Source organism: Scyliorhinus torazame, chromosome 1, assembly GCF_047496885.1.
Source record: "Scyliorhinus torazame isolate Kashiwa2021f chromosome 1, sScyTor2.1, whole genome shotgun sequence".
Lineage (NCBI taxonomy): Eukaryota > Metazoa > Chordata > Chondrichthyes > Carcharhiniformes > Scyliorhinidae > Scyliorhinus > Scyliorhinus torazame.
The window spans coordinates 164,263,444-164,286,212 of record NC_092707.1 but is presented as its reverse complement, the minus strand read 5'-3'; the positions used below and the strand labels follow the sequence as shown (position 1 = coordinate 164,286,212).

Genomic DNA, 22,769 nt, shown 5'->3' with positions numbered 1-22,769 from the left:
AAACAGAACTAATTAATTATAATAAATGTATACATATACAACATAGAACCATCGTTCAAGTTTGATTTTTGTATATTTGTACCTATTGTGCAATAATAATTTTTTCGTAGTCTCATTCCTCAATATAATAAAAATGGTTCTCCAAGGTTCCTTCAGTACTCTTAGTTCCACAGCTGGAAGTATTTGGGAAAACCTGGCATATGCAATTCATATGTGGGCAGCACAGTAGCACAGGTGGCTAGCACTGTGGCTTCACAGCGCCAGGGTCCCAGGTTCGATTCCCCACTGGGTCGCTATCTGTGTTGAGTCTGCACGTTCTCCCTGTGTCTGCGGGGGTTTCCTCTGGGTATCTTGTTTCCTCCCACAGTCCAAAGATGTGCAGGTTAAGTGGATTGGCCATGATAAATTGCTCTTAGTGTCCAAAAAGATTAGAAGGGATTATTGGGTTACGGGGATAGGATGGAAGTGAGGGCTTAAGTGGGTCGGTACATACTCGATGTATCGAATGGCCTCCTTCTGCACTGTATGTTCTATGTATATTCGATTTATGCAGCATCTGTGACGAGTGTTGCAAGCTATTGTAAGTTAACATGCAAATGGTACAAGTTAATCTTTGCTTTTTTTTGTAACAACAATTTATAGTCATGTAGTGCCTTTTCAATGAAATGGAACATCCGAAGCAAATTCACAGGAGCATTCTCAAGAGGAAATAGGAAAGGCAATAAATGCTGGCCTAGTCCGTGATGCCCGGCATTGAACAGGGTGGTATCCCGGCACTCCTGACATCTTGGCATTGCCACCTAGAGACCCTGCTGTGCCAGCCTGGCACTGTCAGGCTGGCTGGGGTACTGGCTGGATGCCAGGCTGTCCATGCCAGGGTGCTAGGTTTCCCATGCCAGGGATTGGGCCTGGGGGTGTCTTGTCCTTGAGAGGTGGGGTGAGGGGGGGCTCGAGCACCCCGGAAGAGGTAGGTTGGGTGCAGTCGGGGATCCAGAGGCAGTGGTGGAGTCGCTGAGGGGGGTCGAAGAGCTTCCCCGTTCCGCAACTCGCAAGTGCAGGAAATTAAGTAAGGGTGCCTCGATAGTGTATTCCTCACCAAGGCCAAAAACGGCAAATTGCCATTGCAGGCATCAAGATCCACCTGGCAAAACGCTCCCAAAATCGGACTGTTTCGGCTGAATCGCGCCCAATGTATCCATAGAATCCCTATAGTGCAGAAGGAGGCCATTCGGTTCATCACGTCTGCACCAAACACACTGAAAGAACATTCTACCTAGGTCCACTTCCATGCCCAATTCATCTAACCTGCACATCTTTGGACTGTGGGTGGAACCTGGAACACCCGGAGGAAACCCATACAAACCTGAGAATGTGCAAACTCCACACAGTCACCTGAGGCTGCAATCGAACCCAGGTCCCTGGCGCTCTGAGACAGCAGTGCTACCCACAGTGCCACTGTAGTTAGGGATATGTTGAAATAAAGGTGAACAAGGAGTGTGTGCCGCTCTGACCTTATTAAGGTTTGTAGCCATCTGGGATGGCCACGTCCCGATTACAAAATGGACATTTGCAAAGAATGCAGGGAAAATTGGACAATGCTAAGAAACAAGCAGGTGCAAGCTCTGTCTGTTGATTAGGACCTTAAACTCTCAGACAGGACAGAAACCACCAAACAATCTACATACTAATGAGCCATCTCCGGGGACAAAAGGGAAACATTTAGATACAAAATGTTAAGGCGCCAGAAGAAGCTAAGACAAAGCAGACTGACAGTCACCAGGACACACCCAGCGATCAGGGAACCAGCCCTCTATTGGAGGAAAATCGATACAGATGATTGGGAAAGACCCAATTAGTTGAGGCCAAGTTCAAGGCCCGCCCAAAAGCACGCAAAGCCCTTTTTCGCATAAAAGGTATCCCCCAAGGGAGAACCGTTCTCCTTTGGTTTTGGCTCTCACCGAAGAGAGAGACCTGCCTAGCAGCTGCACCAGACCAAATAAGTCCCAAGTCAACGCACGCTACGAGATAGACGCTCCTAGTTGCTACCATGTAAACAGCTCAACCCAGCAGCCTCAGAACCGAGCAACGGCCATTGTTCCTCTGACTGAGTGGGCGCCCGAAGCTAAGTATAGGCTTTAGTAATAGTGGTAGTTTAGTTTGTAGAGTTTCTGCATGAGTAGATTTGACTGTGGGTAAATAAATGAGCATTGCTTTTGAACTTACTAACTGGTGTATCGAGTCATTGATCAGTATTCAGTTCTGAACCTTGTGGCGGTGTCGAAAGATACCTGGCGACTCTTGAGCAAACGTGATTTAAATAGAGCCAAATTAAGAACCAACCAAAGAGAGCAACGTTTACTCGCGACTCCGCCGGGACTCGACTTAGAAGTGGTCTAACCGCTCCGAGAGAAACCAAAATTTGAATTGAGAATCCAATTGGGAACAGAAAGAAAAACCACAAGCGTCAAAACAGTACTGATCAAGCCTCTGAGATTTGGACGTGTGTTAATGCATGCGTACTAACAGGGGTATAAGGTAAACCTGAGAGATTTTGTTGCGTAAAACTGTCGGGAGTTTTGTAGGCCGGACATTAGCGTAAGCCGTACTCATGTTTACATCACCGCATTATCACCCCCTGTTCCAAATTCAGTAGAGATCCTAGGTAGAAAAAATGGCAATTAAGGCAATGGAATACCTTATGAACCCCCAGGAATTTGAGGTCGCAGTGACCAGTAGAGTAGGACAGTGTCTCGTTTGGGAAGAAGAGATCAGGAATTATCTCAAAGGGAAAGGATGGCCCCTTTGGAGTGAATTCTGTGATAATGAGGAAACAGGACCCGGGAGTATAGGATATACTTGGTGGGAGAACCTGTCAGAGATCCACAAGAAGAGCTTAGGCAAAGCTCACAGGCCGATGGCAATCGTGTCCTGTTTGGCACAATTGTGAGGCACAGAGGAGGTCGTCAGGACGCTCCGTAGAGAGATAGAGGAGAGAGAAAGAAGTCGTGAGGTAGACGTGAGTGAGGTAGAGAAAGAGAACCGAGATCTGAAAGAGCAGTTAGCAGCAAGGGACAGAGAGGTGGATGATGCCAAGGGGGCACATCAGTCTTGTCTCGCACATTTGAACAGTTTTCAGACGCAATATGATAAGGCCTAGCAGGACACGCAACGTGCGGTCTTGGTAAGACAAGAAACAGAACAGCAAGTTGAGAAATTGCAGAAACAGTGCAATGATTTAAAAGCAGCCCTACGAGCACTCCATACTTCCACAACGGAACAAAGGCAGAGCTCTGTAGACCACGCAAAGTGCCGGAAGCAAATTGCAGAATTGCAATCTCTGCTTTCCCTTCAAAATGGATTTCAGAGTACATTCGGACCCCAATTAGATCAAGAAAACGGCCCCGATTGGCAGGAATTGAACGAGACTGCCCATAGATACGTACATGGGACATGTACGCACGAACTCCAGAAAAGGAAAGCGCCCCAACCCCCAACCGAACAGGCAGAACACACGCCCATGAATCCTGTAACCACACACCGCAGGGCCGCAGGAGAAGGAAAAGCAGACTTCCTTTATACAACCCCGTTAACCGTGACCCAATTGCGGGACGCGTGTGGAAAAATTACACCGTTCCTTCCCACTTCAGACCCCCACTAATTTTTCGCGAAAGTCAAACAACAGGCAACCATGTACGGCCTGGACGAAAAGGAGCAAGTGAAGCTCACAGTTTTAAGCCTTGACCCTTCAGTCGTAGCAGCCCTTCCCGACCCACAGAATGTAGGAGGAGGCACACTCCAAGAGATGCACACAGCGATCCTTGATGCGATCGGCTTTAACAGAGGAGACCCTGTAGAAGGCCTAAATAAGTGTAGGCAAAAGAAAACCGAGCACCCCTCAGCGTTTGCTGGACGTTTGTGGATTCACTTTATCGCAGTTTCTGGAGCGTTAACCCATGCCCATTTGTCCCCAGATAATATGGCCAAATGGACCCGAATTCTACTCTCCCACGCCACAGAAGCAGGACGAAAAGCTTGCGCAAATTATGACCCCCCTCAGATGAGGCACACAATGAAAAATAGGTTTTGAAGAGATTGTCCCGCGCTTGGGAGCTATCAATTGCAGGCAAAACCGCATTTATAACACCCGATGAAGAGCAGGCAGAAATTAACCCAGTTAAAGCGCACCAGAACCCCGCATGGGTAATGAGGGCAGGAACAGCCAACCCCAGCCAAAACCTCAAGAATGTTATAATTGTGGACAGCTAGGACACTTTGCACGAGAGTGCAATGTACCCCAGAAGCAGCAGAGAAACCAACAGACAGGCACCCTAAACAGGAATAGGGCAAAGCCGATCCATAGCGTTAGCGCCCGTTCAGAGAGTACAGACATGAACGGCGCCGACTGACGGTGTTCGGTCTCCCCAACTTGGGTCTGCGACACCCTTTGGGACAAGTCCGGTAGAAGCAGGCAAAGTTCGGGGACAACCCGTAGAATTTCGTTGGGACGCAGGAGGGTCCCACACCACACTCAATTCCTCCACGATGTTTCAGCGAGACACGTGGCCGACAACAGACACCATTACACTCAGCGGCTTTACAGGTCATTTACAACAGGGACACATCACAGCCCTTATAGCAATACAGATAGGGAACATCACGACCAAGCACCCCGTAGTTTTAGTTGATCTGCCCCAGACAGCAGGACATATCCTTGGGATCGATTTCATGAGCTCCCATAACCTTTCTTTTGATCCTGTTAACAAGTGTGTTTGGAAAATGGAAAGGCAGCACGAGCCCCTGCCATGCTCACAGTAGGAGAATACGTAAATAGGATTAGCTCTGTAGAAGACTTCTGGTTCGACCCTCGAGCCATTAGTGCAGACAAACAGGTTAGGGAAGTCCAGCAGGAACATAAAGCAGCATTTGCACAGCACAAGCACGACTGTGGCGGTTTGACTGGCTTTGTGAACGTTACATGTCCCGACCCTAAAGCCAAGAAGCAGTACGGATTTCCCCAGGAAGCAGAGGGAGAAATCTCCAATGTAATAGAGAGTTTGTTGGATCAAGGCGTACTCAGATCAGTAGCCTCCACAAACAACGCAACGATTTGGCCCGTCAGGAAACCGGATGGATCATGGTGACTGACCATCGATTACCGGGAACTGAACAAAGTAACCCCAGCAGCAGCCCCCACCGTAGCCACGAGTCCCGAGACCATGCTCGAACAGGGACTCCAGTCAAAATCTTTTTCGGTTTTGGACATTAGTAATGGCTTCTGGTTCATTCCATTGGCTAAAGCGTGCCAGTACAAATTCGCCTTTATATTCCAAGGGCAACAATACACGTGGACGTGCCTTTCACAACTCCCTCTCCATTTTCCACCGACAGCTGGCAAATGGACTAGCAAAATTTTCCCGCCCCGATTGTCTGGTCCAGTATGTAGACGACTTGTTACTACAGACGGACACAAAGGGAGAGCACGTTTTGCTTCTCGCCGAGCTCCTAGCACTCCTAAAAGAAATTGGTTGTAAAGTCAACCCCAAGAAGGCCCAGATTCTGAAAGAAAAAGTGATTTACTTGGGAACAGTGATCACTCATGGTAAACGCGAGATCGAGCACAAGAGAATTGTCTCGATCGTCAAATTGCCCCTTCGCCACAATGTCTCAGCCCTCCGGTCATTTTTAGGATTAGTTGGCTACTGCCGAAACCATATTGACGGTTTTGCCACTTAAGCAGCGCCCCTTTCCGAACTTCTCAAGAAGCAGGCACCTTGGGAATGGCTCCCACAGCATACAGATGCTGTGGACGCTTTAAAAAGAGCACTCAGCACAGCCCCCGCACTACAGGTCCCAGATCCACATTCCCCGTACGCTATCGAGGTAGCAAGCACCGACCAAACCCTTTCGGCCGTGCTCCTCCAGGAACGCCATGACCAGTTACGCCTCGTAGCATACGCCTCACGCATTTTGGACCACTTAGAGCAAGGATTTTCTACCTATGAAAGGCACCTGCTCGCAGTTTTTTGGGCAGTACAATACTTCGCCTACATTACAGGACTCAACCCCATCACCATCCTCACAGAACATACACCGACACAGCTATTGTTAGACGACCGACTTAAAGATGGCACAGTCAGCCAAATCCGCGCAGCCCATTGGACCCTTCTTTTACAGGGACGGGACATCACGGTAAAGAAAACCAAAACCCACACATTCCTTGCCGATAATTTGCAGTATGCAGGCACCCCTCATGAATGTGAGATCATCACCACAAAACAGAACACAGGCCCATTTAGCCCACAGACACGTGCGCACCCCTGAAGATATATGTGGATGGCTCATCCACAGTGTTAAACGGAAAGAAAATTACCGGTTGCGGTATATATGTAGAGGACGCGCAGGGACGTCCCCTAGATGAAATTTCCTTGAAGTTGCCAGGACACTTGGGCTCGCTGGCAGCAATTGCATATATTGTAGACCACCTAGACTCGTTCCCGACCCCAGCAGACATCTACTCAGACCGCTTGTACGTCTGTAATAGTTTGACAGAGTTCCTACCACTCTGGGAAACAAGAGGATTTGTTCCCTCAGCCTCATTACTCCACCATATCTTAGAGACAGCGAAGGATAGGAAATACGGAATAATTAAGTTTCGCTATCATCACCGTTCCCCCCCCCCCCCCCCCCCCCCCCGGAAACGTTAAAGCAGACACCCTAGCGAAGGCAGGCTCCAGGCATGGTTATTTTTGGAACCCCCCCGAAAGCACCCCAGTACACGCAGTTCAGGTCTCACAGACCAACATTCAGGATTTAGCGAAGGCCCAGAAAGAGGATGAGAAACTCAGGGAAGTTTTAAAGGGAACCTTCCCAGCCCCGTACGACAAGTTTAAAAATGCAATCACCACACACGACAGTGTGATTTTAAAGGATGGCATTTATATAGTTCCCAGCCAGGCCGGGACCAGATCATTTGTCAGTTCCATGACAATCGTGGAATTGAACCCACCCTAGCCCACCTCAGACCGCTTTGCTGGTGGCCTGATTTAAAAATCCATGTCACACACTACGTAGAGAATTGCTTAATCTGTGCTCCGAACAATCCGGACAGATATGCTAAAAAGGCTCGACTTAGTCATACCCGCCCCGTTAATGGACCCTGGACAAATCTCCAGATAGATTATATAGGACCCCTACCCCCATGCAGAAATGGTTACAAGTATGTGTTGGTGGTCATAGACACCTTCACAAAATGGGTGGAAGCATTTCCGTCAAGAACTAATACGGCCAAGGCAACGGCTAAAATATTAACACACCACACCTTTACAAGATGGGGCCTCCCACGCAGTATAGAGTCCAAACAAGGCTCCCATTTCACCGGACGTGTAATGAAAAACGTCCTCATGATTTTCGTCATTGACAAAAGTTCCATATCGCATACCACCCCCAGTCAAGTGGTGTTGTAGAACGAATGAATAGGACATTGAAAGCCACCCTCAGGAAAATGGTACAGCAAAATAATAGCACCTGGGATTCAGTACTCCCATTTGCTTTAATGTTTTTAAGAAACACGGTATCTACATCCACAGGGTACACCCCCCACATCCTCATGACCGGACGCCCCATGAAAGGCACTGAGTATTTACTAGGACTGGATTTGGCCAGCCCCGCAGTTACAGCCCTCACGCATGAAAATGCGGTTACACAACTAGTACAGAATATAAAGGCAGCCCAACTCGCTGCAGCAGTGAGACTTGGAACCAGGAAGAAACAGCGCAAGGCTTGTTTCGACAAAACAGTGCACGCCACTGAGTTTACAATAGGGCAACAAGTTATGCTTTCCCTACACAACCCCAGTTCACTCCTCTCCCCAAAATTTTCCGGACCGTACTCCATTTCGGACAAAGTCAGCCCCTCAGTATACAAAATAACCTATCCCAATGGTACGTCTGCGTGGTTTCATATAAACCAGCTCAAGGCTTATGGCTCACAGAATAACTACACACACCACATCCTGCTCGCAACAGCAAACGATCACGCCCCGCCCACAGATGACGTATTCCTATCCTCCTCCAGCCCGTCCTCTGACACAACTTCAACTCTGCCCCCAGAGGCACGACTCTGCCCCTCCCTTCCCTCAACCAGCAGCGACAGTGATAGCGATCAAGATGACGACAGCCACAGCACACCACGTTACGACTATGCCCCAGTACCAGGCCCCACTCCCAGTGAATCTGAGCATGATTCTGCCGACCCATTTGAGATCACTTGTATCAAAACCCCTGACCCAGACCCACCGCCCGACGATTAAGGATTGAAGCATAGTAGCTCCAACCTCGACACACGATTCTGGCACTGAGGCAATTCGTTCAGGCTCATCAAGAATGATGAGATGGACCCTAATTCGCCCCAAGCAGCTTTAGCACGGTTACTACAGACAAGAGTTTGGCAGCCGGGAGAAGATGATGACTTAGAGTCTGACTCCCAGCAAACAAATCCCTTTGCGACCCTGTTCATTCTTGCCGGTTGCTCAGGCAGTGGAGAAATGGCACTGGTCCCCGCCCTGCCTGAGGACCCCCCTCTGGTCAGCTTCGCTCGGATAGAGCACATACGGCATTGATCACCGTCCTACCTGGGGATTCCACCCATTTCTTACCTGCCGTGGCCCATACGCACCCCATTTTGGCTTGTTACGTTCAAAATTCTTTTGTTTGGTTTTGGCAACCCTTAGGTTGCTTCCCTATGCTATTTACATCCTCAAACACTGAGATGGTAAATCACACTGGCTGCGAGACGGCTCGCAGGACGGCAGTATTTTTTTCTTAGATGTCTAGCCTAATTATTCGGTTTTTTTTAAAATGAGGGAGTCGCAGATGGTGACCAATTATAAAAGGAAATTGGCAGTAAAGGACAGACAGACAGACATACGAGATCTTAAGCAAGATAATAACAGAAATTATGCTTGTGTTCACAGAACTGCAGGAACCCCAGAGGAAGACAGAAGAAATCCGACAAAGCTGAAGACAGCCTTCGTGTTCACATGGATCCAGCGGGATCCCTTCAGTTCCATGCGGACGCTCCCCCCGTGACCCCTACCACACAAACCGTAAACGATTCTCACCCCTGTAATACATGGAACACCGAGATAACTAGCCCAGCGACTGCTAGCAATACCCCGACCTGGTGTGATAAGTTTATCACCTGGTACCCGCTCTCATGTGTAGTCGAAGCACTCTTAGTGCTGGCGATACTTTGCAGTGTCATGCAAACGTTTAGAGTCAGGAAATGGCGAAGGGGAACATATCGCTCTCGCACCCTGGCATACAGATTTAGGTCCCCCATTTTCGGATTTCACCAGACCCCCGAACCCATTGGGACGGATTGAAGAGCATACATTTTGTTTAATGTATTCTGTGGAATAAAGAGATGTAAACCTCCGTGTCTGACTGCCAGGCCAGAGAAATTTCTGTGCTGCTATTTTGTACAGTTTAAGATGTATAAATTATTTTTGGATTGTTTGTATTTTTGGATTGTTTAAATGAGGATAGTTTATTGAGAATAGTTAGAGGTTCCAGTTTTTAAAATTTTTCTGTAATGCATGTTTTAATGTCATAGTGCCCCGTAGAGTTTTATGATAATGAATGTATTTAAAATGGTTTAGGTAAAATTGTGTTGCATAGGATAGGACTGTGTAGAGCCTAAGTATGGGTGCCCCAGTGATCAGAGGATGAAGACGACATAGTAATGTGGTCCTTTACGCTTCGCGTTGAGGATCACAAGGAGGGGGTGTAGCCATCTGGGATGGCCACATCCCGATTACAAAATGGACACTTGCAAAGAATGCAGGGAAAATTGGACAATGCTAAGAAACAAGCAGGTGCAAGCTCTGTCTGTTGATTAGAACCTTAAACTCTCAGCCAGGACAGAAACCACCAAACAATCTACATACTAATGAGCCATCTCCGGGGACAAAAGGGAAACAAAAGGCAGACTCCCCGGCGCCAGAAGAAGATAAGACAAAGCAGACTGACAGTCACCAGGACACACCCAGCGATCAGGGAACCACCCCTCTATTGGAGGAAAATCGATACAGATGATTGGGAAAGACCCAATTAGTTGAGGCCAAGTTCAAGGCCCGCCCAAAAGCACGCAAAGCCCTTTTCCATATAAAAGGTATCCCTCAAGGGAGAACCGCCCTCCTTTGGCTTTGGCTCTCACCGAAGAGAGAGACCTGCCTAGCAGCTGCACCAGACCAAATAAGTCCCAAGTCAACGCACGCTACGAGATAGACGCTTCTAGTTGCTACCATGTAAACAGCTCAACCCAGCCGCCTCAGAACCGAGCAATGGCCATTGTTCCTCTGACTGAGTGGACGCCTGAAGCTAAGTATAGGCTTTAGTAATAGTGGTAGTTTAGTTTGTAGAGATTATGCATGAGTAGATTTGACTGTGTGTAAATAAATGAGCATTGCTTTTGAACTTACTAACTGGTGTATCGAGTCATTGATCAGTATTCGGTTCTGAACCTTCAGCGGTGTCGAAAGATATCCGGCGACTCTTGAGCAAACGTGATTAAACAGAGCCAAATTAAGAGCCAACCAAAGAGAGCAACAGCTTCCAGGATCCATCATGTAGGAGAAACCATTTAGGCCACAAAAATATTCCCAATACATGATTTGCATGTTTTGCATGTTTCATATGAACTATGCAGATCTACCTTAGCTGGCCCTGTATATCTTTTGGCCTCTAAGGCAACGAGTCCTCCAATTTCTGTGACAAAAATTACCATCAGCTGTGCAAATTTTATCTGTGCTCATTTAATTTCAAGTTTAAAAAAAAAATACAAAATCAGCAGGAAGGTTTGTTTCTTACAAGGTTTAAATTGTGAGGAGGACCTTGTGGTAACATCCTCTGGAGACCCAAGATATGTATTCTGTTTCTTGAACGTCTTTCACGCTTTGACTCGGTTTCTAGTGGGTGAAACAGGTTTAATTTTATTGCAATTTACTTTTGTAGATTAAATAACACAGGGTTTGTAATAAACACAATGGGTTAAAGCTGATTCCATTGCTCCAATTTATTACATTTTTTAGTTAATGCACTTTAGAAATCAGAGAGATTTATTTCTCCTTTTTTTTTTTTTACATTCAGGGTTTGCACACTCTATTTGTATCCTCATTGCCAGCACATAATTGATAGAAAGATGTGCTTTTTTTGATCGTAGTGAAGTTTGTTTTGGGTTGTGTGACTTTGCTCGGAATGCGGAAATCAATCTCCTGCTTCGGCTTGAACAATAACTCCGATTTAAGTCTGATTTTGTGCACGGTCACCTTCATCTGAAAGCTGTGGTGCTGGTGCAGGTGTGTCATGGTTTGGTGGGTAGCAGGCTTGTCCCTCCATTCCCCACTTGATTACTTGCCACGTGGCGGTGAGTTACTTTCCCGGATGGAGAAGCAAATCCAACTTCAGCCAGCTTAACTAGCACCACTGGTAATGGTGTGATCTTCAGCCCATCCGATCAGGCACAGGCAGGCAAATGGGTATTGAGATACCACAAGAGAGAGGGTGAGGCTGGGTGAGAAGAACACTTGGTAACAGTTATGCGCTTGCTGCCGTGTAATCTGAAGAGCAAAGCTTTGATTGAACTGAGCTTGCAGTTTGCTCTTGTATTTTTCTCCCTTCGATGGTAACACATTTAATATCATGAATCCAGTTTGATCGGCAACCTTAAGACCTTCTCATTATTAGTATCTACATTCAACACATTATTCTGGAATCAGCTGATTTTAATGTGCAAATTTAACGTCCTGTTTTTACAACCAATGCTAACATGCTCTCTACTCTGAGACATTGGGCCTGATCTAACTAAATGGGAACAGTGTTCCATAGTGCGCACGTTTAGTCGCGTGCTTCCTGGTGCTTGCAGCACCGAGAATCGCTGCACTATCTAACGCAATTCTGGTTAGATATTGGACCTCTGCGGGGAACACGCGGCCAAGCCAACACTTAGCCCTGTTTCCTGCACTGAGGAACCCCGCTCGCCAGAACTTCAGTGCAGAGAGAGATCGGGAGCCTCCCCACCCTCCCAAAACCCCAACTCACCTATAAGGGGCCCTTGGAGGGATGAGGGGGGTTTCACCCCCTTTCCCCCCCCCCCCACCCCCAATCTTCAAGAGGCCCTTTCATCCCACATTCATGAGCATGGCCCCCCTCAGTCTCTGACACTTGGCAGTGGCAGCCTGGCAGTGCTCCTGCTAGCCTGGCAGTCCCACCTGAGCACCCAGTGCTAAGATGCAAGCTCGGCAATGCCATAGTGTCTAAGTGCCAAGGGGAGAGCCAGGGCGCCACCCTACCCTGTCCCTGACCACCCATGGGTCTCCAATGGCCTGGGAGACCCCCAGGCTCCGTTCCACTTGGTCCATGTTGGTGTGGACCATTAATAATAGGCCCCTGGCTGGAGTCTCTTTGGGGAGAATAATAGATGCCAGGAGCCTGTTCAATCCGGCATCAGCACGGTTAAGTGGGTTCTGAAACCCACTTAACTGTGGGAGACTGGGCCCCGCTCATTGTGGGCAGGACCCAGATCGCAATGTCTCGCAGATTTGGTTGGCTCTCATGAGGCGCAACGGCCATTGGGAATCCTGGGAGAGGCATCCCCCAGCATTTACCAGCGCATCCCGTTCTGATTCCGGCAGTACGTGGCCAGTAGTTCGCGCCCATATCCTTTGTTCTTTGTGGAGTCAGTGGTTAACCACATTCTCCATTAGAGTGGCAGTCTGTGTGGGCTGTGAGTTCTGGAATCTATTTTCTCTCCCCTCTTTCACCCAAATTATAATTTCACTGTCTGTTTCTTTTTTGTGCTTCAGGAGAAATTCTTTCTTTTTCTTAACTGGCAGTCCTTAATAATGTCTGCTTCGAGTGAAATATCTAGTGGTGCCTCTGAACTAAATATTTGAGTGTCCCTTTTTAAATCATTACATTTAATCAATGAGAAAATCATTCATTGATTAACATTTTTAAAAATTTATCCTTTACAGAGAAAGGGAAAAGGACATTGGCTGGGCCATCCAACAGTGGAGCTACTGGCAAACGCCAAACAGAAATCCACACCAATAGCCGCCTCAAAACAGGTGAGACCAGCTCCTGCCCGTTTCATTGAAATGAGAAAGGAACAGTAAATCTGTCCATGAAGAGTACAGGTCCAATGTTATGAGACCTCACTGCTAACATCGAGTCCAGTTCGCTGCAAGTGGGGCTCGGAGATGGGGCTAAAACATTGTAGTCCCAATTCTATGTTGTACACTCCACACTCTTGATTTAACTAAACTGCATTCTCATATCTTGCAGTTTTTGCTCTTTCATATCCATGTCGTGCCCTCTTCCTTCCCTCCAACTTGGAAGCAGTTCCTATGCTGGCTTTGCCACCTCATGGCCCAGGTTTAATTCTTGAAAGACGTCATTCATTGTGTGATGGTGGGATTGGGGCTGCTTATAATTTTTGAAAGTTCATTGTTAGAGGGCAGCACGGTAGCACAGCTCCAGGATCCCAGGTTCGATTCCCGGCTTGGGTCACTGTCTGTGCGGAGTCTGCACATTCTCCCCGTGTCTGCGTGGGTTTCCTCCGGGTGCTCCGGTTTCCTCCCACAGTCCAAAGATGTGCAGGTTAGGTGGATAGGCCATACTAAATTGCCCATAGTGTTCAAAAAGGTTAGGTGTGGTTACTGGGTTGTGGGGATAGGGTGGAGATGTGGGCCTAGTGGGGTTGGGTTTTCCCGTGCAGACTCCATGGGCCCAATGGCCTCCTTCTGCACTGTAGATACTACGTTCTTAAATAAAGTCTTCTGTATTTCCCGCAGCAAGAGGTACAAAAGGGGTGGCACGGTGGCACAGTGGTTAGCACTGCTGTCTCTGTGCCTGGGGCCCAGGTTCAATTCCGGCCTCTTAAGTGACTGTGTGGAGTTTGCACTTGGTCCACGTGTCAGCGTGGATTTCCTCCGGGTGCTCCGGTTTCAGTCCAAAGATGTGCAGCCCAGGTGGATTGGCCATGATAAAAAATTGCCCCCAGTGTTCAGGGATATACAGGTTAGGTGGGGTTGCGGGGATATGGCAAGGGAATGGACCTAGATGGGGTGCTCTTTCAAAGAGTTAGTGCAGACTCGATGGGCCGAGTGATGTCCTTCTGCACTATCGAGATTCTAAAAGTTATATCTCACTATCTCTGATAAAAGCGCACCATGTTTTTATTTTTTTAAGCTATAAAGTTAAAAAGCAAGGCAAATATTTTGCCCTGTTAAAAGGCACAACTTCTGTGAGGACTCAATCCTACAAAGAGACAAAATTCAAATATTCACAGGAACGGAGGTAAAATGAAGGAATCCAATAAAGTTTCCAATTCAAAAATACAAATGGAGCCAAAAGGACTCCAGATTAAACTTATCCACATGCTACAATACAATAAAGTGATCTTTTTTGTGACGGGAAGTCATTTTTTTCTGCCTTCATTGTAAAATTGAATTTTAATGGAGGCCTTTGCTGAAGACGGTATATTTGTGTGATTCGCCTGGTCGGCCTGGTTTTTTTTTTTTGTATTTGCCACTGACTTAAAGCAGAAATGGGTACCAATTTAGGGCCTGCTGAGTTTTTCCTGCGTCTTCTGTTTTTGTACCGATTTTGGATGGTGGTTGCTGAAGATATTCCCTCTAGGGCCATATTGAGAAGTATTACTGACCTGTTAAAGCATATAAAGCTGTAGCAACAAGACTTGTGGCCCGAGTTATCTGAGGAAAATGAGAATCCTTACCACATGAACTAAATTAAATCAAACCTTTTGAGAGATGTTGTGCATAGTAATATAATCGATTCTTTTTAAATTTAATGTTTTTTTTGTTTTTAAATTCTATGCAGAGGTAGCCACAGCAAATTTGTTGGATTTAACTGAAGAGGCAATATCTTCATTATCGACAAACCATAGACACGATGCAGATACAAATTGTTCAGTAAACAACAATTTCATATGGGTAAGTGTAACCAGTGTGGAGGAAATGAGTCGATGAGGTTTTCTTGATTACCTTCATTCAACACTTAATCCAGATGCCAAGAGCAGTTGCAAATGCACACTTGACCTGCACTGCAGCTGCCGGCACATGTGTGGGTTTTCCCACCAAGTTGGAGGGTGCAAATTCTTTTGGCCAGTTTAACACTGCAACTTTAACCATGTAAATGGAATGTTCTAAACTTTTTTTTTTTCCTTCTAATTTATTGGATAGTCAGGTTGAAATTCTGTTTTCTTCACCAAAACGGCACAACGACATGACTGTGATTTCTCTGAAATATATTCAGCAGTTAAAAGCTTGCTGTTTTGGTGCTGAGTTTCACAACATCCTGAGAACCAAATTGATACACGAAGATATCTAAATGGCAAATAATTCACAGTAACTTCATTGCAGTGTTAATGTGAGCCTACTTGTGACAATAAAGATTATTATTATTATATTAATAATTCATTTATCAAACTGTGGCGCATGCAAAGCTGACGTGGAAAGTGCTCCCCCTAGTGTTGATGTGCCAATGATTTAGCCCAAATTCAATTGTTGATATCTTCAAAAAGAATCAGCCAACACTAAAAGATGCCATTTGGCCCACCATGTCTATATCAACATCATCAACCCTGAGCAGTTCTTTGTAATAATCCTTGTGGTACATAGGGTACACTGTGATGCTATCTAAATGAAACCATTTGTCGAGGGTTCACATACCCACATGTTTCAAGCATGTGGCTGGATCAGGAAAAACTGGGCAGTTTGGAGGTATGGAGGGCAGTTAATTGGGAAGGGTGTTGCCAGGTGGGGACTCTGCCACCTTCCCGCATCCACCCCGATTAAGTAGAGTGCAGAAAGAACAGTGGACAGCCTTCCTTCACCACTGCCAATTGAGGTCATTGAGGGGCAATTAATCCTGGGGTGGGTGGCCTGTTGCCATTTGGGGAAAACAACCTACAAACTGCGCGGGTTGCTTGTGGTCCCTCTGGATGAGGGGTGGAGGGATTTCACTCAACGACCCTCTGGTGTCTGATTGAGGAACTTGGCGTTGGGAAGCAGCGACAGTGTTGAGAGGCAGTCTTTACTATTGACCGCTAGCCCCCTCCCAAACCCTGCGAAACTCCTCTGACCGTCACCTACCCCCTGGCCTGGGCCATTCCGTGATTCGCCGGCAGCCCTCTGGGCGTATCTTACTGCCTCCAGGACCCTGATATGGTGGGCGGCCTACCCTTGACTTCTCAACTGCCTGATTAACAGGTAAAACCTGCGGATCTAGCCGGAGGAGGTTATAGATGGCCACTGCCAGCTCTCGAGCCCCCCACTCCCCCCCCCCCCCCCCCCCGTCACCTCCCATAAAATTTCCCCCAGTAATCCAGTAGCCATGTGCTAGCTAAATTACCTGCTAAATTCAAATACTGTCATTGCTGCCACTAACTCCTCCAGATTAGATTGAACTTTTCCCCTCCCTATTCACCACCCCCTGTTTAAAATGTCATCCTATCTACCTGTCTGTTCGGCAGCAAAACGTCATTGTGACTCAAACCAAATGAGTAATTCTTCCAAACGCATAGGTTGTGGGGGTAAGACTTGTTGACCAGAAAATTAAAAGTGTTGTGCTTCTCTTTTTTTAATAGTAAAATGGGAATTTTTCTTTTAATCTGTTCAAAAAGCTGGCACCAATGGCACTTCCTCAGTGTTGCACTGAAGTGTCATAGATTCCATACAGTGCAGAAGGAGGCCACTCAGCCCATTGAGTCTGCACCGACCCTCTGAAAGACCAACCGACCAAGCCCACTTCCCCACCCTTTGCTCGTAACCCCACCAAACCTACACATTTCTGGACTGTGGGAGGAATACGGTGCTCCCGGAGGAAACCCACACAGACACTGGGAGACAGTGCAGACTCCACACAGTCATTTACCCAGGGCCGGAATTGAACCTGAGTCCCTGGCGCTGTGAGGCAGCAGTGCTAACCACTGTGCCACCGTGCCAGCACGGGTGATGAGCTCAAGTCTTTGAAGTGGATGAGGCATTCTCCTGATTGGCCACCAAGCTGACATCAAAGAGACATTTCTGAAGAGTGACATTTATAGAAGGAGGCCATTCGGTCCATCGAGTCTACATCGGCCCCTGAAAGAACATCCTACCTAAGCCTACATCTCCATCCTATCCCAGCAACCCTACTTAACCTTTGGACTCTATGGGGCAAGTTAATGTGACCAATCCACCTAACCTGCACATCTTTGGACTGTGGGAGGAAACTGGAGCACCCAGAGGAAATCCACGTAGACACGAGGAGAATGTGCAGACTCCGTACAGACAGTGACCTAAGCCGGGAATCAAATCTGGGTCCCTGGGACTGTGAAGCAATCATGCTGCCCCAGAAGGGGGATAATCATTTGCAACCCCTTTTATCCCAGATTTCTGTAAGCAGGATGGATGCTGGACATTTGCAAAGCTTTACTGTTGACCTACCATGCAGTTGGCTGGATCATGTAGATAGACATTTTTATTCTACAATTAACCAAACCCAGTTTTATGGATTTTTGTTGTTGTATGGATTGTGCTGTGGTGCTTACCTCCCGTGTTTGGGTACATTCGCTCAATGCAAGTAAACTGGTTGCATGCACTGGTGTAAAAGTGTTACTTTAATTTACTTCCAGGAGATGAATGATGACCTGGATGAAGCCTTTTCAAGGTAAAATTGTTTGTTTTTCAGATTTCTAACCTACATGTAAAATTACTTTATTTTGAATGCCTTTTCATAGTCATCAGTTTCATTCTTGTTGCTTTTCAATCTGATCTCTCATTTTGACTTTTGCAAGCTGCAAATTGGATAGCTTTAACCCAGTTACAGGTAATTATAGTGAGTGTATCAGTGCATAGCACTGCTGCCTCACCGCGCCAATAACCCGGGTTCAATTCCGAACTTGGGTGACTGTCTGTATGGAGTTTGCGCTTTCTCCCCTTGTCTGCGTGGGTTTTCTCCAGGTGCTTGAGTTTCCTCCCACAGTCGAAAGATGTGCAGTTCAGGTGGATTGGCCGTGATAAATTGGGGCTGGCTTAGCACAGTGGGCTAGAGCTGGCTTGTAATGCAGAACAACGTCAGCAGTGCGGGTTCATGTCCCGTACCTACCTCCCAGAACAGTAACTTCATTGAAGCCTACTTGTGACAAGTGATTGTATATTATATTATATAAATTGATCCTAGTGTCCAAGGATGTGTAGGTTAGGTGGGATTAATGGTTTACGGGGTAGGGGGAGGGAGTGGGCCTAGATAGGGTGCTCTTTCAGAGGGTTGGTGCAGACGTGATGGGCTGAATGGCTTCCTTTTGCGCTGTAGGGATTCTATGGTTCCAGACTTTCAGCCCAGATGATCGTCTCTGCACTGTGTATAGCAAATAATAAATCTGTAAAGCATTCCGGTTCTCTGTACTTGTGCTTCACACTGTGAATGCTGTCATCCTGCTGAGTTCAATTGCCTGTTGCCAATCTGACTAATTTATCCTGTTGTGCGGAAGGAGTGCAATGCTAATTTTAAAAAAAATTATTAATTTGAACCTAGGAATGTATTGAATAATAAATATTCAAAATTAATTCATTAAAAAATTGTTCAATCTGGAGGGAGTGATTTAATTCTAGATCAGCGACTTAGACAAAATAGTTCAGTGCTTAAAGAACCATGAGCTATAAATACTGAATGTGGAAGACTTCAAATGCACCTTCCTGTTAAGTGGGTTTTCTTTCCCGATGGCCTCCTATTGTGATGTTGCCGCGGCATATTGCAATAAATAATTTTGACAGCAGTCAAATTTCTTTTTGTTGGTGGAGGACTTTAACAAGTTGAAAGCCACTTTATTATGAAGGTTGTTATGGTGAAGAAGGCAACGGGGCAGCAGATTGTATCCCCATGTGCTGCTTGGTTTGAGGAGCACATCAGCTGCTTTTCGCATGGGCTACAGGTGGGTTACGGGAGAGCAATGTCTGTACGTTAACTCTGTGTTTATGTTGCACAAAGTAATTCCTTTGTCTAGATGACAGTGACAGATGGCAATGTGGGTATAATTCAGCTGGGAGAATCAGGAGTTTTTAGAAATGCAAATACAAGGAACCAGGGCCGAAATGGTGGCACAGTGATTAGCATTGCTGCCTCAGCGCCAGGGGCCCGGGTTCAACCTGGCCTTGGGTAAGTGTTTGGAGTTTCCACTTTTTAATTTTTTTATTTAGAGTACCCAATTCATTCTTTCCAATTAAGGGGCAATTTAGCAGGGTCAATCCACCTAGCCTGCACATCTTTGGGTTGTGGGGGCAAAACCCACGCAAACACGGGGAGAATGTGAAAAAGCCACACGGGCAGTGACCCAGAGCCGGGATCGAACCTGGAACCTCGGTGCCGTGAAGCAGCAGTGCTAACCACTGCGCCACCATGCTGCCCAAGTTTGCACTTTCTTCCTGTGGCTGCGTGGGTTTCCTTCGAGTGCTCCGGTTTCCTCCCCCAGTCCAGAGATGTGCAGGTTAGGTGGATTGGCTAGGCTAAATTGATCCTTGCTGTCCAAAAAAGGTTTGGTAGGGTTACTGGGTTATGGGGATGGAGTGGGAGAGTCAGAGCAGACTCGATGGGCCGAAAGGCTTCCTTCTGCACTGTCGGGGTTCTATGATTCTATGACACAAATTCATTTTCTCACCACCAACAACTGAGGCGGCATATGCTCCTTTTTATATTTTCCTCCCTCGTATCTGGTATGTGACACCTACTGCTGAAAGGGAAGAATTCTGAATGTTGCTTGTTCATTTTCTGTGCAGACCTGACAGCAGTTCACAAGACCCACCGGTGCTACTACATCTTTGAATATAGCAGTTAACCGCTTTCTCTCGAACTCCTCGCCCTTGAAACTTAGCCAATCACCACCTTTCACTTTGTTCACCACCTCCACAATCCCTTCCTTGATCTCCATGCCCACTGACTTTGTCAATAGTTCCATTTGCTCTGCCCACTGGAATTACTTTCAAACAGCTTTATTAATCTCCACCTTAAAAAAAATTCTGTTCTTGCAAATAGCTGCCCCACTTTTTATTCTCTTCCCCTTCCAAAGCCCTTGAACATGTTCTTGCTTCTTAAATCTGTGCCCACCTTTTCCCCACCTCGTTACTCAAATCTCTATTTCCTGCTCCCATCGCTGCTGTCACCATCAGTCCCAAATTACCCCAACTCAACCTTTCTATCAATGGCCATATTCATGCAACTGATTGAGAGAGAGCAAAGTAGAGTCTACTACATCAGTGCAAAACCAGCTGTAGTCATAATGACTTTGTGCCAGTCTTGTAAATAGATCACAGCTTCTAAAGTGGACCTTTAGGGCAGCACGGTGGCGCAGTGGTTAGCACTGCTGTCTCAAGGCGCTGAGGTCCCAGGTTCGATCCCGCCTCTGGGTCACTGTCCATGTGGAGTTTGCACATTTTTCCCACGTTTGCGTGGGTTTCGCCCCCACAACTCAAAGATTTGCAAGCTAGGTGGATTGGCCACGCTAAATTGCCCCTTAATTTGAAAAAATGAATTGGGTACTCTAAATTTTTAAAAAATAAATAAAGTGGACCTTTGAAGCTTTCAAAAATCCTTCTAAAAACTGGGGTTGACTTATGCAGTGATGATAAAATGTGAAGCGTGCATATAAGTGTTGCCATTTTGAATTGTGAGGGGGAAGAAACACAATGCCAATAATTCGTATTAAATTAATGTGGCATGGTTTATTGAATGAAGTAATTGTACAAATAAGCCTTTAACCACAATAAAAGTGTTTTCAAATTGATTTTCTTTGGAATCTGAGACAAAGAGTTCATTACATTCATTTGGAGTCACATTTGCTGTAGCATCATTGTAAGGATCCCACTCTGGATCAGAAGTGCTGTTTTTGTTTTAAGAATCATCCCTCCACAGGATATACTGAATTTTTGAAAGATCTGGAGACTTGGTGCACAAATAGCATTCGACAATTTGATAAATGAAAGCCGCAATGTAAAATTCTGTTTTTTCTTTTCCCTCTTTCCCTTTTAAGGCTTGCTCAGTCTCGGACAAATCCTCAGCTTCTGGATATTGGGGTGAGCCCTCAGGACATGCAGGCAGAAGAATGCTTATCTCCTTTGGACTGGGAAAAAAGTGATCCTGGAGTCCCAGATAAAAATGACTTGTTTGGGTTCTGATAACCCAAGTGCCAGAGAGAATAGACAGCTTGCCTACAAAAGAGGAACTGACCACTGGGTGAAACCTCCCTCGGCACCTTCCAGTATCAAGATGCAATACGTGAAGGCTGGTTCAAGAATGGAACTTTGATTTGAGTAGCAGTGTTGCAGCACCACTGAAACAGAGGTTTAATTGTGCCTGCTGCTGTTGTTTTCTCTAAGGAGGTCCAGTCCAAAGCAAGCTAATAAATGGCTTTAATAAAAAAATCCATTTGGGCTTCTAGACCCACCAATGATGAATAGTCTAGCCTTCGTTGGCTGTCAATTAAGCAATAATCTGCCTGATCATTTGGATAGAAGTTGTTAGTAGAAATAAATCCTTAAAGTACTATCTACCTATACATTCAGTTTGTGGTAAATATAATAAAAATGTAATTTTTAAAACATCCTCCTCCTTCCTAAATGAGCGAGCACTTATTCTCTCTCCAGGATCTGCTGTTGTCACCCTAACAACCTTAGTGGCCCATTTAGTTTGCTGTGCTGAATGCCCTCAATTGTCGTCTGGTAGACTTGCAATTTGAAACGTTGGAGCTAAACATTTGTTAAGTTAAACGTGGGAATATTCATAAACCATATTTAGTCTCTGCCTTTGTGTTACATAAGGAACGCATCATTATAACTGATAGTAATGTATTTTAAATCCATTTCATTTCCACACCTTTATTGCCTTAATGTCATATGGGTATCTTGTTCTAGTCAAGAAGGATGTAAACATGACTATTTCTAGATTTTTTTTAAAAAGCGGAATAAACAAAATCCAACTTAAAAAGTGTGATGATCCAGAATCTTCCGTTGACATCCAGTCGATGGATTTACTGAAGCTGTTCATATAAAACAGGGAGCAAAGTTGCAACGGTGGCATAACGTAATGTGACGTACCCCTGTTAATTGGGAGGGAAATCTTTGCACATTGTTGCCAATTAATAATGATGCTCTTTAGAGTCGCCAGGTATTAAACGATACCACCACAAGGCTTTACCGGATATCGATCAAAGGACCACACAACCATTTAGTCAGTTTAAGTTCAAAGGTGGTTTATTTACACACAAGGATTACTTCGACATGCAACACAAAACACTGCAAGTTAAACTATACCTAACAACAACAATAACCTACACTTAACTTGAAGGCAACCGGCTCTATGCAGATGGACAAGGACTTTGTCCGGATCTTGTGTGGCTGGGTGGAAGAAGTGGCTCTGTTTCTGCTGGGCTCATCCGTCTGGTAGTGATCGTTGGTCTTGAACTTGTCTGTCTGGTCGTTATGCCGCACTTGGATTAGGATAGGCCGGATCCAAGAGAAACCGAGCACATGGATGTGTCTCTTCTTATCCCTCTGGGATTTCGCGCTCTTTGGGCCGGTCCTTAACTTGGACCCAATAATTCGACAGGCTTCGATCACTGCCTTCGATTTTGGCCAATAAAGGGGCGGGTGCCTTGATGGCTGGGCGTGTCCTTAGCGGCCATTGACCTTGGCTGTTTGGGCTCCCTGAGCAAAG

At 46.2% G+C, this 22,769-nt stretch overlaps 1 protein-coding gene across 1 annotated transcript in view; it reads left to right on the top strand.

Moving 5' to 3' along the window:
* Positions 1–22,040, top strand: part of ldlrap1b (low density lipoprotein receptor adaptor protein 1b) — a 72,008-nt gene extending 49,968 nt beyond the window's left edge. Inside the window, exons 6-9 of the mRNA XM_072501098.1 lie at positions 13,034–13,126; positions 14,901–15,013; positions 17,698–17,732; positions 21,088–22,040. Of these exons, the coding sequence (XP_072357199.1) occupies positions 13,034–13,126; positions 14,901–15,013; positions 17,698–17,732; positions 21,088–21,232 (386 nt within the window). The 3' untranslated portion in view covers positions 21,233–22,040. The remainder of the gene's footprint in view (positions 1–13,033; positions 13,127–14,900; positions 15,014–17,697; positions 17,733–21,087) is intronic.
* Positions 22,041–22,769: the final 729 nt, after the last annotated feature.